The 17,439-nt window shown below is 35.9% G+C and overlaps 3 protein-coding genes across 3 annotated transcripts; 1 reads left to right on the top strand and 2 right to left on the bottom strand.

Moving 5' to 3' along the window:
• Positions 1-182: 182 nt before the first annotated feature.
• LOC111504922 (uncharacterized) lies at positions 183-1,658 on the bottom strand. Its single transcript, XM_023159642.2, has one exon. The coding sequence runs from the start codon at positions 1,479-1,481 to the stop codon at positions 336-338; it is 1,146 nt and encodes a 381-aa protein (XP_023015410.2). The 5' UTR covers positions 1,482-1,658; the 3' UTR covers positions 183-335.
• Positions 1,659-2,635: 977 nt separating this feature from the next.
• On the top strand, positions 2,636-6,964 carry LOC111504923 (mitochondrial ribosomal protein S31). Its single transcript, XM_023159643.2, has 7 exons — positions 2,636-2,791; positions 2,844-3,072; positions 3,411-3,513; positions 3,574-3,688; positions 3,911-4,081; positions 4,155-4,372; positions 6,656-6,964. Exons 1-7 carry the CDS (start codon positions 2,766-2,768, stop codon positions 6,919-6,921), a joined length of 1,128 nt encoding a protein of 375 aa, XP_023015411.2. The 5' UTR covers positions 2,636-2,765; the 3' UTR covers positions 6,922-6,964.
• Positions 6,965-9,299: 2,335 nt separating this feature from the next.
• LOC111504925 (uncharacterized) lies at positions 9,300-16,893 on the bottom strand. The gene is made up of 5 exons (XM_023159644.2): positions 16,177-16,893; positions 15,654-15,934; positions 14,491-14,778; positions 13,806-14,192; positions 9,300-11,564 (listed from the first exon to the last, which is right to left on the bottom strand). Exons 1-5 carry the CDS (start codon positions 16,545-16,547, stop codon positions 11,299-11,301), a joined length of 1,593 nt encoding a protein of 530 aa, XP_023015412.1. The 5' UTR covers positions 16,548-16,893; the 3' UTR covers positions 9,300-11,298.
• Between the last annotated feature and the right edge of the window lie 546 nt (positions 16,894-17,439).

The following is a 17,439-nucleotide window of genomic DNA, read 5'->3' as shown; positions in this document are numbered from 1 at the left end:
GTATACACTGACTTCTCTCAACTACATATTAGCTCAGCCAGTCATTTTGCCTATTGTTCTCACACGTAGATATTCTAATTTATTGATTGATTAAATACTTTATTGGAATAAAACAAAAATGAAATTTTAAAAAGTTTTTGGGAAACTGGATACTATAAAAACTCACATAACAAAGGTGTATATACGTACTGATCCATTTTATTCAATAGAATCGGTTCATAACACAAACCAAAACTTCAACCACCAACTATTTAATATCACAAACTAAAATACATATTACAAGTGAAATCACCTGCACTCTAATATAAAATCTTGGCGTTTTGTAAGCAAAATAATCAATCAATGTAGAGCTTCCGCCTCACTCTGACTATCCTTCGCTTAGAGAAAAAAGGACGGGAAGAAGGGGCAGTCTTGGTTTTGCAGCTGTCTTCGTGTAGCTTCAAAGCCTTAACGCTTCCAACAAAGTCGCACTCCTTGTTGTTGCAAGTCAACTGCAAACTCTCCGACAGATCTTCCACAGTGTAATTCCTTGACACCACAAAATCTGCTTCGCACGAGGGGCATCTGAACAGCTTGTCCTTACACTTGTGGCAGATGATGTGGCCGGTCTGGCAAAAATATATCGGAGATGACATGTAGTCCTTGCAAATGGGGCACTCTAGAGCTCTCTTCATGATAGTCATGTTGTCCACGTAGCTGTTTGGTTCTATTATTATCGTGCCGAATACGCTGTCCGACTTGAGGATAGCCTTGAGCGAGAGGAGATCCAACTCGGTAGTCATTTCGTAGAGCTTGCTGTAGCATTTTGAGTACTTGTGTGTTTGCAGCTGGCAGGTACGCATGTAGCACTGTGTACAGTGCACTCGATCATTGTACGGCATAACTTTTTCTCCCGGAACTGACACTTTTCTATCCAACGAGGTGGACAGAATGAGCTGGTACTTGTCGTCAGTACAAGTTGCAACCGAGTAAACGGAAACCCGTAGCTTCTGTTCGTTGTTGCCAATCAAGCAAAAGTACGGTTTGTCGTCATGGACGAGCATCCCCAGGAAAGGCTTGGTGAGTTCAGGCCTGACGGTCAATCTGTATCGCTTGGACACTCCATTCATCACCTTGGTGTCAGGGTGGCACTCGTCGAAGTGCTCGATGGTGTTGCAGGCTTCCACTGTTATTCCGCACGATTCAAGGGGGCACCTGATGGTGCGGCTGGGGCAGGTCAGCTCGTGGTCTTTCACAGCGGTCCAAGGCAGCTTCTCTTCGCAGCCCTTGTAAATGCAGGGGAAGCACATGAATTTGGCCACTCGTTCGTAAGTGAAGTTTCTCACGTTTATCTGAGGATCCAAAAAGTCGCATCTTCCGCATTGGTATCGAGTTCCGTCCACGGATGATTTGATGGGCGGTACTGACAAGTAACCGTTACAAAGGGAGCACTTAAGAAAGGATGCATCATCTTCGGGTAATACGAGAGAGTTCGTGGCCATATTTAGCTGTACGTTGGATAATGTCTTTGTGTTTGTACCGTTTTGTAGTATAACACGTATTTCAGATAAAATTACAAACAGAATACCGCTCTATTTTTCGGGTTATCTGTCATTGATTCTCTCTCTCTCTCTCTCTTTCTTCTTAATAGCCCGTGTTTTCTATGAACATTTGGCCATTAACAATTATTAGGCAACAGTAAAATGCTAAACTGCGATTTAGCCAGCTCCAGCTCATTAGTCATTAGTGGAATGCAACGTTGTCGGATTAGGCATAATGTTGAATCATTTATGTTTTTTGTTTTCTTTGTTTTTCCTTTAAATGTAACTCTCCGCTCCATATTCCTTCTTATACTTCCTCTTTAGCACTCTTCTTGTTTGTTAAACAAAAACAAAACATTCTTCATTTTTGGGACTTGATAACTGAATCACTACCTACTTTGGACGAAAATATAAAAATTGACGTGTTACTATCCACAGATGTTTTCTTCACATAACATATTGTAGAACGGAAACCCGGAAAAGAAATCATTCAATACATGATTATGATAATACTGTATTATCAGGTAGATAATTCAGATTGTATGATAATAGTCAATATAAAGAAACAAATAAAATAACACTTATTACTGAAAATTTTACAAAATAAAGCTGTCCAAAAATTAATTCAATATATGGATTTTTTAATAAAATTTTTCTCAAATTTGAGTGCTACTCAAGTGACGCAGCTCGACAATGACAAGTTGGTAATTCAATTTTCAATATCTTTTACATTTTGGACAAAATTGATATGAAGTGAGACATTTTTTTTTAATATATCATGGTCCATGATTCAAAGATCAACATAATATGTGTGACAGATTTCTTTTCTTGCACAATCTATCAACATGTGTATAAAGTGGGGTTAATCTCAAACAAAAACGAATTGGTAAAAGATCAGGGTTTAATATCTTTGACGGTACCATTCTCTGACATGAGAAGAGGCAGTAACAGAAAACGAACAGAAGTTATATCAAAAGCACCGAATTTTATGGATTTACAGCACGATTTCTTTTCAGATCAATTTGCAATCACTTGATTCGAGCTAGCTAAATGCGCCTACATGGAAACAAACACTTAGAGAGAGTGAGAGAGAGCTTTTGTCATTTGAGGTTATGTATTATGTCATTCTCGTTCATAGATTTGAGAGTATAACCCTAAAAAATTGATTTTTTTTCGTTCAGTTCTAAAAAACTCGACAAGCAGGAAAGCAGAAAAAAAACATTACTTTTGCCCAAAAAATTTAAAATGAAGGTGTTTCAGCTTATCAGGAGGTATACTATGTGATTAATCAATTATGATAACGTTATTATTTAAATATTACAGGAATCACTTTTCAAAGGACAAATTCCTATGCTCCGTTTATAACGAAGTACGTCTTTCTAAGGAAAAAAGTACCCAGGATAGCAGCTCCAGTAGTGACAGCAGCAGCAGTGGCAGCAGCAGCAGTGATTCCGATAGCGATGGTCCAGATATGAAACCCAAAAATAATTTACAAGCCAAAAAGGATGAAACTTTAAGCAAGTTGAACACTTTGTTGCAGCAGTTACTTGAAGTGAGTTCAAGTTCACTCTCAACAGAATAATGAAAAAAAGTAATTTGCTTAGTCAAAGTTTAGATGTAGGTTTCTTCACAGTAGTAAAGTAACTTTCCAACAATATGTAGATCAAACATAGAAATTTCTTTCAGATATGAACTGGGTAAAAATGTAGCTGCAATAACTACTCACTAAAAGTATGTGTTGTCTAAAATAAATTATTCATGAACCTAGAAAAATATTGAATATTCAATTCCCAAAAGACAAACTCTAATATCAGAATACAATTTTTTCATAAAACTGCTGTCCAAAATTCTTTGCATTTTATGGACTCAATTATGTACAACTTATTTCAGAAAGATGTGGTCGCAAAAAGCTACAATCTTGATTTGGCAAAACCTACAAACAAGCGATCAAAAAAAGATGCTAATGATGAGCCCAAGAAAACTGAAAGCAAGCGTGAGTTAGATATTTTAATTCAATTTGCAGTTTCTGCAATAATATATTCATTGTTTCCAGAAGATAAAATGGTAAATGCAGTGAAAAATGTTGCCCAAGAGTTAGGAGGTAATGTGCGACAAACCGAATCCGAGTTGCTAACAAAGCTTCTAGAACCCACGTCAACAACTTTGAGGTAACGACCCTGAAAACTGTTAAGACATACTTTTTTATTACAACATAAAGTAACCTCAAATAATGGTACTGATGATCTCTGAATAAATTTTGAATATGATTTATATTGAGTAGAGACAGTCAATCCAAATATTGTGCTATTTTAACCATTCACATGTACCATAAACTTTTCAACTATCTATTTTTCTATCAATCTAACTACTAGTCGCATCTGAAATTTCAGCGAGATAATCAAGGACATGAAAATCGATAGAGAACCAAAATCTGTGGAACAATCAAAGGCCGATGAAGTCAGAAGCATTCTACAGCAAGTACACTCCAGGCAAGGAGGAGACCCGTCAAAACCAGAGAAGAGAACCAGAAAGACCATGCAAATGAAGCCAAGACAAGATATGTAAGAAAATATTCCCTCGATAGCGTTTTAAGAAATCAAACCTTTTAGAAAACATTCAATGTTCCACTTTCAGGGTGATCCAAAGAATAGACCTCTTCGGAGCGAAACCTCTAGGCATATTCACAAACAAGGATTCCTTGAAGGAAGTGCCCGGCAATGAAACGTGGCAGGCAATGTACGAACGTGATCTGAAGTTATGCGTCACTCACCCGCCTAGCAATTACTTCCAACAAATGATTTCGTGGACGGAGCAGGGAAAGTTGTGGAATTTCCCAATTGATAATGAACAAGGTAACGCTGGCTATCAATTTGTAGCACAAATTCAATCAATCAATCAAAATTGTGTTTAATTATCTTGACAAAGTGGTGTTATGTCCGCCCTTGGCCAAAACCAACATCACCAAACCCGTATCCCACATCCCAATCACCTCGATGAACAGACGGACCACCCAAAAGCTCTTCCTTCTGTATTCATGGAGTTACTGACAGAGTGATCCAAATTCTGAAGAGGCACGATATAAGAACAGTATTCACACCCACCAATCAAATTTCCACTTTTCTAAGAACACTTATGAACATGAGCTTGCTGTTCGTAAATCAGATCCAGACTCATTCCTATTCAAACATCATCGTTAAACAGGCAGGGTGACTGGGAACGATTAAAACACATCACTACACATTTATCCAAATTAAGATCTGAGCAAGGTGCAACGACGTTAAGCTTGGAGTGCCACAGGGGTCAGTGCTTGGACCATTGCTTTTTTTGTTGTATGCAAATGATTTGTCAGAATATCTGAATGATTGCCACCTTACCATGTTTGCGGATGATACCACTATCACAGTTACAGGGGGAAATATTGATGTACTGCTTAGTAAGGTAAAATGCATAATCGATAGTTTTAGCTCCTGGTGTCAGCGAAACAGATTAATATTAAACTCCACAAAAACTGTAATAGTAAATTTCTATAATAGGAAAAATAATGTTCCAGATGACCTACAAACTATTAACGAAATAAAGATTAGTAGCGAAATAAAATTTTTAGGAACTTACTTGGATGAAAGCTTATCATGGGATCTGCAAATAAAAGATGTCTGCAACAAATTAAACAAGACATTCTTTGCTTTAAGGCAAATGAAATCATGCATGGACACAGCAGGTCTACTAGAAATCTATTTTGCTATGGCATATTCACATATATCCATCAATATCATAGCATGGGGTTGCAGTAATGAATTCATCAGAGTATTCGTAGCACAAAAGCGCATTGTTAGACTAATTTTCAGCATTGAACACCGAGACAGCTGTAAACCAGTATTCGTTAGGGAAAAATTATTACCGGCTCCCTCCATATACATTCTTAAATGTATAGGATTTGCTAGATCTAACATCCATGAACTAGAAACAAACGCAACGGTGCACAGTTACAACACACGTCATGGTGATGTTTTGCGTATTCCAAGTCATAAGTCAACGAAATATAAAAAGTCCCCTTTGTATAATGCCATAAATCTGTATAATAAATTACCAGAGCAGATCAAACAAATTACCTCTGATAAAGTGTTTCATGGTAGAGTAAAGCAATTGCTGCTGCAAAAATGTTACTATAGTTGTGATGAATTCCTGGAAGATGATTTCCGTTGAGCAATGATTTTACTTATTTTTTTTCCTCTTACTATTATTTAGTGTTATATTTGACGCCTATTCCATATTTTTACTAAGGAATTTATATACGTGTCTTGTCTATATATGTGTATGTATGTGTGTATGTTTATATATGTGGGTGTGTGTATGTGTGTATATATGCATATATGTATATACACATATATGATAAATGAAATACCTACCTATTTTATTCGTATCACACTGTTATTATGTTCTGTATATATATTAATTTTAAGTTATTGACATACCATATGTACATACTGTACCTCAGTGGCAAATAAATAAATAAATAAATTCATTCTACACCAATCGGTTAATTAGTTTAAATCAGATTGAAGTCTCAGAAAGTTATTATAGGGTTCAATCTGATCGAGATGTAACGCGAATTCATCAGCAAAAAGTGATCCTTTTGACTCAATTAGGTCAAAAATAAGTTCAAAAAAAATATTGAGCAAACTTTGATTCATTATAAAGGTACCTATAAAATTTTACAATGTTTGTATAGATATATTATAATAATAATAATATTTATTAACTATGTTCATGTTGATAATCATATTATCTATGTTCATGTTGATAATCATATTCAAGCATATAATAATATGTATGTATGTGTATATGTATGTATATTTATTTGTATTTTTTTCAAGTTTCAGTTTTGATTTATCTTTTTTTGTGCTCTGTTCATACTCAGTTATGTTTTGAATTATTGTTTTTTTTTCCTTACTATACATATTTGGTGGGAACACCAAATAGAACATTCCATGGTTTCCAATATATAATTATTGATCTTTATCCACCGAATTCTACCCAATAAGAATCTAATTATCCTGCATTTACTCCAAGATCACTGGTGATAGCACCCTGAGGCTAGGTTTTTTGGACTCAGGCTCAATACTTTTGTCTTTCAGGTTTGGATGAAGAAAAGAAGGTGTACTTCGCCAAGCACATCTTTCTAGAGGAGCATTTGGAGCCGTGGTGCCCTTCGCGGGGGCCAATTCGACATTTTATGGAACTGGTCTGCGTTGGCCTTTCGAAAAATCCATATCTCACCGTCGAGGCCAAGAAGGAACACATAGATTGGTATAAAAACTACTTTGAGGACAAGAAGAAGCTGCTTCAGGAAGTTGGGGCTTTTCCCGTCGAGGCCAAGCAAGCTCAAAAATCTGTTGAGTAGTACCGAGATGTTGGTTTAGTTGTAATAAATTAATTTTCTAGTTTGTCGAAAATTTATTTCAGAACCGAGATAATATGCCTGAAATGTCTGCAAACCGGTATGTCGAAATCCTCAGCAACTTATCTAATAGTGATTCGACGATTCTCTGTAACAATTGTCTTCACTTTCTCAGCATTTTCATCGGTTGTTGATTTGCTAGTGCGTCCAGGTCGAGCGTCGTCATTTATATCTTCTCGACCATCTGTGAAAAGCTTTTACCACTTGTGAACATTTTTTGACTCCAGAGTACAATCACCATATGCCACTGTCAGCATTTACAAAAAAATATGCAAATTCTTTGATCTATTTTTTCGATAGCAGGAAATCGATGAACAAGCAAAGCATTTCTACCTTTTTGATTCTCACCAACAAACTAAACATAATGAATCGATATTATTACCATTTCAATTCGTTTTTCCAGTTTTTGATATATTGAGAAAATTACACAACACAACAAAAAAATATTTTTTGAATGTTTCCTACACTAAATTAGTCAATTTCTACTAATTTTGGGGTGATAAAAACGAAAATAACAATGAAAAATTTTTATTAGCTCTGGTTTTTGAGATACACAGTACTTAATCTTAAAGAGTAGTTATACTATACGTGAAAAGTGAAAGTACATAAAACAATATTGTTGTTTCTTTTAGAATATTTTAAGTACAAAATTAATAAAAAAAAAAATTATTCTTACTGTTTTGACAAATAAAAGAAGTTTGTACCACCAAATTTCAATTAAGTCCATCCGATTCATTGTAAGATCGCTGTCGTTTAGCTTGTCTTTTATAAAACACTTCTGGAGCATCCCTACACACAGACCAGCAGTAGTCTGCAAGCATTGCTTCACTCCAACGGCCCTGATATCTCTGTTCCATTAAGGCAATGTCTTGATGGAATCTTTCTCTGTCTGTACTGAGATATTTTCACATCATGTTTTAGAAGATTCCACTGTTGTAGTCTTGACCCTAACAGCTCAGCCTTTTCCTGCTTAGACAAGCGAAGGTCTCTTATAAGGTCACTCAACTCTGCTTGACTAATTCTGTGCGGATCACTAGACCTATCGCTTACCTCAAAATCAGGGTCATAGGATGTAGAAGGATGGGTTGCTCCTTCTAAACAGTCTTCATCACCTTCCTCTAAAATTTCATAGTTTTGGGGTGGAGAAGGGACTGGCAAATTGTCTGAGTGTGGTACAGGCCGAAGAGCAGATGGGAGATTAGGGTATTTAACCGTTCCTCTTTTCTTCATAGATAAACCTTGCTTAATGGGAGGAGTTAAGCAGAAATAACAGTCGTCTGTATGATTGGTAGGCTCACGCCAAACCATAGGTACTGCAAAAGCCATTGCCCGGTTTTTATTTTTCAGCCACTCTCGCAATATGACGGAACAAGAATTACAACATATATGAGGAGCCCATGATTTATCTTGGTCCCCAACTTTCACACCAAAATAATGTTCATAGGCTGTCTTAACGATAGGTGTCATTTTACGTTTCTGAGCCTTAAATGTTATTTCACCACATATATATAGCAAAAGCTATCGACAGAATTCACACACTTTCGAGGCATTTCAGATCAGCACTTGAATTAATTTAAAAATCAACTTCACACGATAATTTCAATAGCAACCACGTGCGTACAATTGACAAACTTACATAGGTTATGTTTACTACTTAAGAACAGCTGATGAGAGGGGTGTTAAGTAAACAAACATGTGTACCAACTGTTGGTGATGAAATATTTCATTTGTTGAAAACTCAATATACATATATATATATATATATATATATATATATATAATATAATGATACTATATCTTGAAAACAAGAGCTAATATATAATTTTTATGGTCACTTTCGGTTTTAACACGTGGAAATACATTAAAATTATCTAATTTCAACCCCGAAACAAAAACTTTGTTGTGTTGTGTTATCTAATAGTGTACATTCTGGTAAAAGGGCGGAAAATGAAAAAATGTATGCAAAAAAAAGAATCGTGGTTCAAGGTAAGATATACGAGAGATCCATGCTGCAAAATTGATTACGTTATGAAATGTAAATTCAGATCGTGCACAGACTATTCTTACTTGGTCAGATTGTCCTGTCAGCTTAGGCCATATGAAGAAGAACTGTTTCTGCTACTGAGTGTTCCCTGCTAAGTTATAGTTCTGTTCATCACAGAACTATAACTTAGAGCAGGGAACATCTATTCAATGAAAAATTATTTATTTGCAAACTGACTTTTAAAATCGCTACTTTCGCACAGGCACCGCTATCTCTAAGAGCGCCTTAGGGATTTTCCTGTAGTGCTTGTTTTGTCCTTAAAAAAACAAAATAAAAATAAAACGAAAATATTTGTTATATTCATTATTGAAATAAACTCGTACAACTCGCGAAATAATGAGACACCCCCAATATCTAATGGGAAGTGTTTCTAAGTAATTTCTAGAAATATTCCTAATAGCTAGCAATACTTCTCCGCGACAATCTGAAGACATGCGTCAAGCCTCACATACTGCAATAATAATAATAAAAAAGTTGCCAACTATATCAATGCCTTGTTTCTGTCTTAATTTTGATTCGCTCTTCTTTGTACATACATGAAATATGTAATTAATTCAAAAATGTCCGTTTTAGAACCTCCAATATACTAAAAATTATGCTGAAAATGAGTTGGCAAAAATTTTGGCAAGTTGAAAGTGAGATGAGACTTTTTGCAAGGTTATTTCCAGAATTTTCTTCTCACCTATTCTCAGCCCAATTATAGTACATTGGCAGATTGGATTCTTTCAAGAAAAGCTCTTGAAAATGTGAGACGTTGCAAATTGCGATAATCGTTGGAAACTTTTTAACAATCAATAACGAACATTTACAATTAGGTGAGACTCGATGCATATACTTGAAAACATAAAACTTACATTAAAATATTTAGTCTGCGTCTTTCAATAGTATTTTTGAATCTTCGATGCAGTAAATCAGAAAAATAAGATAAAAACAATCAAGTATTTACTCTCCTAAATACGAAATAAATATGCCATAATAATCAAATACATTTCAAAATAATTATAGAAATAAGTCATTCTGTTTATCTGAAATAATATAAAATTTTTGCTTTTGTCATCGACATAAAATTTCGAAAATAATTAGTAGTTACAAAACACCCTGTATCTACCACCAACTGCATTAAGATTTTGCTTTGATATGTCAGTGGTTGCTTATTTGTGTTGTTAGCATTCATGAAACTGATATTTTTGTGACTGTAAATCCAATATTTCTCCTCTCAAAGTGTACGAAATCTAAAACTCAATCGGATTCAAAAATATTTGTAGACAACTAGATACATAAATGATCGATGTTTCATCTTATAATACTCAAATCATCGCTCAATCACAGCTCAAGATATTACGGAATATTTTCGCCGTGGCGCCATCTAGCGCAGATCACAACAATATCGTTATTTGTAAACAAATTTATGTATATTGAAAGAATCGATGGTTCATCTTATAATACTCAAATCAAATATTACGGAATATTTTCGCTGTGGCTCCATCTAGCGCAGATCACAACAATATCGTTATTTGAAGACAAATATATATAGAAAGAATCGATGTGTCATATCTTAATCAAAGCTTAATATATTACGGATTATTTTTCACTGTGGTGCCATCTAGCGCAGATCACAAAAATTTCGTTATTTGTAAAGAACTATATATAGAACGAATCGACGTTTCATCTTATAATATTCAAATCATCACTCAATCAAAGCTCGAGTATGTTACACAACTTTTTTCGCTGTGGTGCCATCTGGCGTAGATCACGAAAATATCGTTTTTATGAATGCATCAAGAAAACCAAAATAACTTGTTTTGATATAATTTTTAAATGAAATAAGAGTTGAAGTGAACTTCAATATGATTTTTCTCACGAAAATGGCATGTTCTCAACCCATGAGGCAGAGCTGTTCAACAAATCACTATATTAGCAACGTAGATGTGATATGTAGGGGGCGCTGCGTAAAATAGTGATACGTAAGGCCAAAATGTCATTACCGACAGAGTCAATTCTCACCAGTGATGCTAAAAAACAAAGCACTGGAGTGAAATCTATCTGGTTCTTCGATTCAAGACTTGAAATTAACTCTCTATCTTTCAATAAACTTACAAATTCCTTTCAAGGTGAAAAATTTTTGTAACTACTCCTAATTTTCTGTTTGTGTGTTTCCTTCGAATTTAACTCGAAAACGTCAAAATAAAATTCTTTAACAAGAAGAAAGCTTCGTTTCCTTCAACAGTAACGATGGTCAGTGTCAAAACACAAATACTCAACTAAACTAGAACCCATTAACCAACTAACTTGCTTATCGTGATCTTATAGTAAAAGTATTTGGATTCGTAAAGCATAGGCTTGAGCAAATTCCACGGAATGCTTATTCCCGTCGCATGGGCTGTGTTCGGGATCATCGTCATCTTCTGGCAGATGTTGTTGAAGCTGATGTAGGTAGCGAGAGGAGACTGATCAATTATTTGGAAGAGGAAGCGATATTTGGGGTCGCCGTCCTCCGTGCCCATGTGTTGCAAGTTGAACTTGTACGGGTTCAAATTGGAACCTGAGAAACGAAAAAAAATCCTTCAAACTAGGTAGAAACATACGAGGGTGGTCTGATAAGTTTCCGACCTCAACATGAAGATGGCAGCACTCGTAAATAAAAGCTAGTGAATTTGGTTGTTCATCTTTCGACAGTTTCAGATGTTGATGTGAGTTGATGTCAGTGTTTTTATGAAAAAGGACAAAATCGAATATCGAGCTGTCGTTAAATATTTGTTTTTGAAAGGCATTACGTTCAAGCAAATCAGAGATGAGTTGGATTCCATGTATGGTGACTCTGCACCATCATTTACCACAGTGAGATTTTGGGTAGCTAAATTTAAATGTGGCCGTAAGAGTTTGGGAGACGATGAACGTTTCGGACATCGCCAAAGTTCACCAAATGATGCTAAACGACCGCCGAATTGAAGTGAGAGAGATAGCGGAGGTTTTGAACAAGTCAAAAGCACGTATCTGTCACATATTAAATCGAAATTTAGGCATGACGAAGCTGTCCGACCGTTGGGTGCCGCGTTTGCTCACGTTAGACCAAAAAAATGTTCCAATGAATATTTCCAACGCAGTTAAGGCGCCATGAATCCGAGTTTTTGCACTAATTAATTACTGTAGATGAAACTTGGATACACCCGAAATGGAAACACAGTCCAAACAGTGGACTGCAAAGGGGGAATCGGCAACAAAACAAACAAAAACTGTTTTTGAGGCTGGGAAAGTGCTGGCGACTATTTCTTGGGATAGTCATGGAGTTACTTTATTCGATTATGTATCCTGTTGCACCAAGACAACGCAACGTCTCACACCTCAGCGGTTGCCATGTCAAAAATCAACGAATCACGGTTTGAACTTCTTGACCATTCGCCTCACTCACCAGATCTAGCCCCAAGTGACTTTTTTATTGTTCCTTTATCTAAAAAATGCTCTTGGTAGACAGAGATTTTCGTCAAATGAAAAGGCTTTCACCTTCTTGAACAATCATTTTGCAGAGTTCTTTTTTTTTTTTTGTTTAAAATCAATGATTTACTCTAAATTGAATGCCGGTGAAGTAGCCGCCGCAATTTTTTGCGATATTTCAGAGCCGTTTGATTGCGATCATAAAACTTTTCTAAAAAAAGTTCATAAATATGGATGTAGAGGTGTAACGAACACTTGGTTTGAATCGTACCTTTCAGATCAGAGCCAAATGGTGAGGACAACAGAACTCTCGGAAAACAAGGTAATTAAATATGGTGTACCACAGGGTTCTGTGTTAGGCCCTATTCTATTTCTGTTATATATGAATGACATCTCTATGATTGACATATCTGGTAGTTTCACTCTATTCACAGATGATACTACAATATTGTAGAATGAAAAAACTCAGTGGAGCTAAATAAAATAATATCATTTGACTTGAAGAAGGTGAAGAGCTGGTGGGAAGCGAATTTACTCTCTCTCAATGTATCCAAAACGAATATATCATTCAAATGTTTGCTTGATGAAATTCCAATAGACGCTGCCATATTACAAAGCAAATTAAACGCATGTATGCAAAAAAGACAATCGTGGTTCAAGGTACGATATACGAGAGGTCCATGCTGCAAAATTGATTACGTTATGAAATGTAAATTCAGATCGTGCACAACTATTCTTACTTGGCCAGATTCTCCTGTCAGCTTAGGCCATATGAAGAAGAAGAACTGTTTCTGCTACTGAGTGTTCACTGCTCTAAGTTATAGTTCTGTGCATCACAGAACTATAATTTAGAGGTTCCCTGTTCCCTGGTACATAGTACATATCCATAAATATGTTATTCCCACATGTGCAATTACTTTTAAAAAAAGTAATTATACCTAATAATAATAATAGTTCTTTATTCTCCAGAAGGACAATACAAGTATTCTATTCTATCTATCATCTATATTTACATTGTATTTCTTGGACTTTATCAATAAGATGCAAATTTTTGGACAATTAAGTATATTTTGATTGGATTTGATTCTCAAGAATAAATAACTGGGAAATTTTCTGATAATTCTTGAGAATGAGTTTATACAGGGTATCCAGCACTTTCGTTGAATAGGGAAAAGCTGTACGAATTGCCATGAAAAATTTCTGTCTCTAAAATTTCAACTATTTCATTTCACATAGATCTTGATAAAGCCGAGGAGAACATACCAGAAGAAGATCAATAAAAAGTTAGTAGATAGATATCACTTTCACCGCCAGGACTTGAACATTCTGCTCAAAAAAAAAGATGTCTCACCTTTGATGCTGAACCTGAAAAGATCCCCAAAGGCATACAGCACATAGAAAGACTCCTTCTTGGTGGAAACGTCCCGCACGTGGACAGTATTCAACGACATCAGATCATCGGGGTGCTTTTCAATGATATGCGAGTACATCGCCGGCTTGAGGCACTGGTGACCGCATTGCAGTATGCAGAAGGTTTCGGTTAGTTCGCACAAACTGTCGTGGCCTCGTATCCCGTCCGAAGTTGATACGAAGGAGCATCCAATTTCTCTATTCCTGCACGGATAGTGGACTTTTCTGGTTAAATTCTCGAGGGTGAAGTTGCGGGAGCTCGAAAGCTCGCAGCGACAGTTTGGACATGTTTTTATCCTGGACTTACAACCTTCGCATAAGCTGTGACCTGAGAAGTATTTCGTTTCTATCAATGGAACTCGAAATGAATACACTAGTCACCATTATTACGGTGTCAAAGCTACCTTCCATTTTTTTTGCCGTCATCCCACATATTCCTTGCTCCAGAATTGCAGCAATGTCTACCGCAGCAGTAGACGAAACTTCAAGTATGAAAACCTGCAGACCACGGTCAAAAATCCCGGAAAATAGCTTTCACACAGTTATCTTCGGCCGTGAACGTTTACACTTCTTCGAGCTTTATTATTATCAACATTACAACATATTATAACAAACTTGAACCTCACCTGCTTGACAAATATATATTGGAGGAATCATGAACTCGTTACAGACCGGGCACTCCAGCTCCTGAAGAATATTCTCATCGATGGGAAGAGGGGCCGGCTTGAACAACTTAGGGGACAGAGAAATCTCGTTGATAACCCCATTACAAATTTGCATGATCTCCTTTTTGTTTTTCTTAACAATACCGAATCGCCCGTACACGACATTGGTGTGTTGCAGCAAATCCTTGATCTTCTCGATATCCAAGAGCATCATCTTTGAAGGGGTTTCCAAATTCACCTTCATGCAACCTCGAAAAAAATCATATCATTGGAAATAGTAAAACTCATTTCAAAGGTTCACAAGACAAAATAATGAGCAATTCAGAAAATATCAGAGAACATTTGCAAGTATAAAAAACAAAATTTCAGAGACACACCTACATACATACACACCTACATACATACACATACACACCTACATACATACACAAACACACCTACATACATACACAAACACACCTACATACATACATACATACACACCTACATACATACATACACAAACACACCTACATACATACACAAACACACCTACATACACACATACATACATACCTACACACCTACATACATACATACATGCAAATCTATAGCTTGTCAAAACTAGGAAGAGACTTGAGAATTAGATCTTTATCCACTTATGTGGATCTTCTTGGTTTGGTGACTGTATGCTGCTCTGTCTGTATTTAGGTTTCTGTTAATACGGACGAGACAAACAGTCTTCAGTATAAATAGTGAATGAAAGCAGGAGTCTAAGTATCTTGCACCAAAATTAAATATCGGACAAACCAAAAGAACTTTCTCCAAAAGAATGAAAGAACATAGAAGTAATTTTACGAATTTTGGCAGAAGGGCACAAGTTCAATCATGATTATTATGTATTGTATTTCGAATAGAAAATTCTGATTTATTGCTCGTTGATCAAAAAGATTGGAACTGTTCTCTTTATTGAGTTCAGTAAGCAACGAGGAAATTGGTACCTATGGTAGATCCTAAAAGTACATTAAATGATGGCTTGGATAAAATTGTATTCATTATTCTCCAGTTTCATGAGTTTTTCTTAGAAATCTAGATTTTCATCAAGTATTAGTCAACTCTGTCAAAAAATAGATTAGTAGTCCTACCTAGTGGCTGGAGACTGGATTTGCGCAGTATTATAGAGTCTTTTCTGCTTTCATTGTATAATTCCAACTGGTAGCGGTAACACTGGCTCTCGATACTGTTGCCGTTCAACATCAGCAAACAGTAAAATTTGTTTTTGGAGTCATACTTGATGACAACGGTGACTAATTTAATCCCGACATAGGTGAAGAAAATGTGATTGCTTTCAGAGCAGTCGTGCCATTCCAATTCAGGAGGGGTCTTGATGTAGTCCTTGTGAGATGACTCGATGTGGTTGTTGAGACTGTAACAATAACAGATATTTTCCACGTACACTTTTCATGAAAATTCTACATTCAGAGATTCCCTTCTTGTTAATGGGAATGCACTAATCAAAACATACAAATCAATTATGATTTTTGTTGGAACAAGCTTGCAAAGTTTCATCTGAAAATATATCAGTAAAATCACGATGTACAAATAAATTTATATCATTTATTTTTATCGTTGTTTCTTCTTAAACAAAATGAATAGTGAAAAACCTACCTATTCACCAATCCTGTCCAATCACAACCTTTGTCTGGAAAGAGTTCGGTATGTGACAGGGGGCAAATTATCTTTTGATATTCACAAATTAGTTCATGGTCCAGAACCTGGTTCCATTTGAGAAGAGCCCCGCAACCCAATTTTTTGTTAGCGCAAGGATAAGTGAAGAGTTGAGCCAGATTTTCGTAGGCATACTGCCTCCATACATTCTCGTCCTGCTTCAATTTGTCATTGCACCTTCCGCAGACTTCTATGATGGAATCCCCCTCTTTGACGCAAAATACCGGACTCACGTTCAGGAGATTTTTACAGTTATTGCAGATGATTTTCTCCAAGGATGCTTTATCCCTTATTTTGAATGCTTCATCCATTTCCGTGAACCCAAAAAATAGTTATTTTATCAAAATTTAAAAGGGGATCGACTGACACTTTAAAACAGGTTTGCTGGAAAATATAAGAAAAATAATCTCTGATGGAAAAGATAAGGACGATAAAAACAAATTGCAAAAAATGGTAGAACCTAACATTCAAAAAAAACAAATAAAAAAGTTGACAGGTAAATGAAATTCTGAATTATCACGGTGGGGGCTACATCTAGGTTCAATTCAAGATACAGGAATATTTTAGGACTCATGGTTTGAAGATTCAAACGTAAAGTTGTGGTTAAACAAAAATCCGTGCCAGCTATTCACACGAATCGTTGTAGTTTCTTGCGTGCTTCCCAAAAATAATTTATCTCAACCAAAGTGTACACCTAGTGCCTGGTGTACTCTTTGATATGAACTACTCTATCACAGAATAGTAAACTTCTACCAACCACAGAATAAAAACCTTTCTATTCTGTGACGCTAGTCAAACGTCAAACCATAGTAGCATCGTATAGAAGTGTTTACTTCTACGGTGACAGTAGAAAGCTAAGTCAAACTGTCAAACTAGAAACAACTGAGTGTAATAACCGAACGTGAAATATAGGTTATGAAATGATTTGGGCTCTACTATGTTATGAGTTTTTGTGAGAGTCATGTGGTGTGATCATTATAGATATGAGAAAATGATGAATAGGTTAAATTAATCAGTTTCGCTTAAGGAGAGTATAAGAACCTTCGACAGTATGTAAAATAGACGACAGGACTTTTTTTTGTTTTGCCATCTGTCTTAGTTTATAATGTATCTACTAGATGTCGTATCCCTATTCATCAGTTATTCTTGTCTATAATGAACGTATCAAACATTACTCTTCCAAATTCACAGTCAAACATCTAA

Source organism: Leptinotarsa decemlineata, unplaced genomic scaffold (assembly GCF_025532065.1).
Source record: "Leptinotarsa decemlineata unplaced genomic scaffold, Ldec_3_MD MMD2_tig00002082_RagTag_RagTag, whole genome shotgun sequence".
NCBI classification, from domain to species: Eukaryota; Metazoa; Arthropoda; class Insecta; order Coleoptera; family Chrysomelidae; genus Leptinotarsa; species Leptinotarsa decemlineata.
Note: the sequence above shows the minus strand (reverse complement) of the source record. Positions and strands in the feature narration are given on the sequence as shown.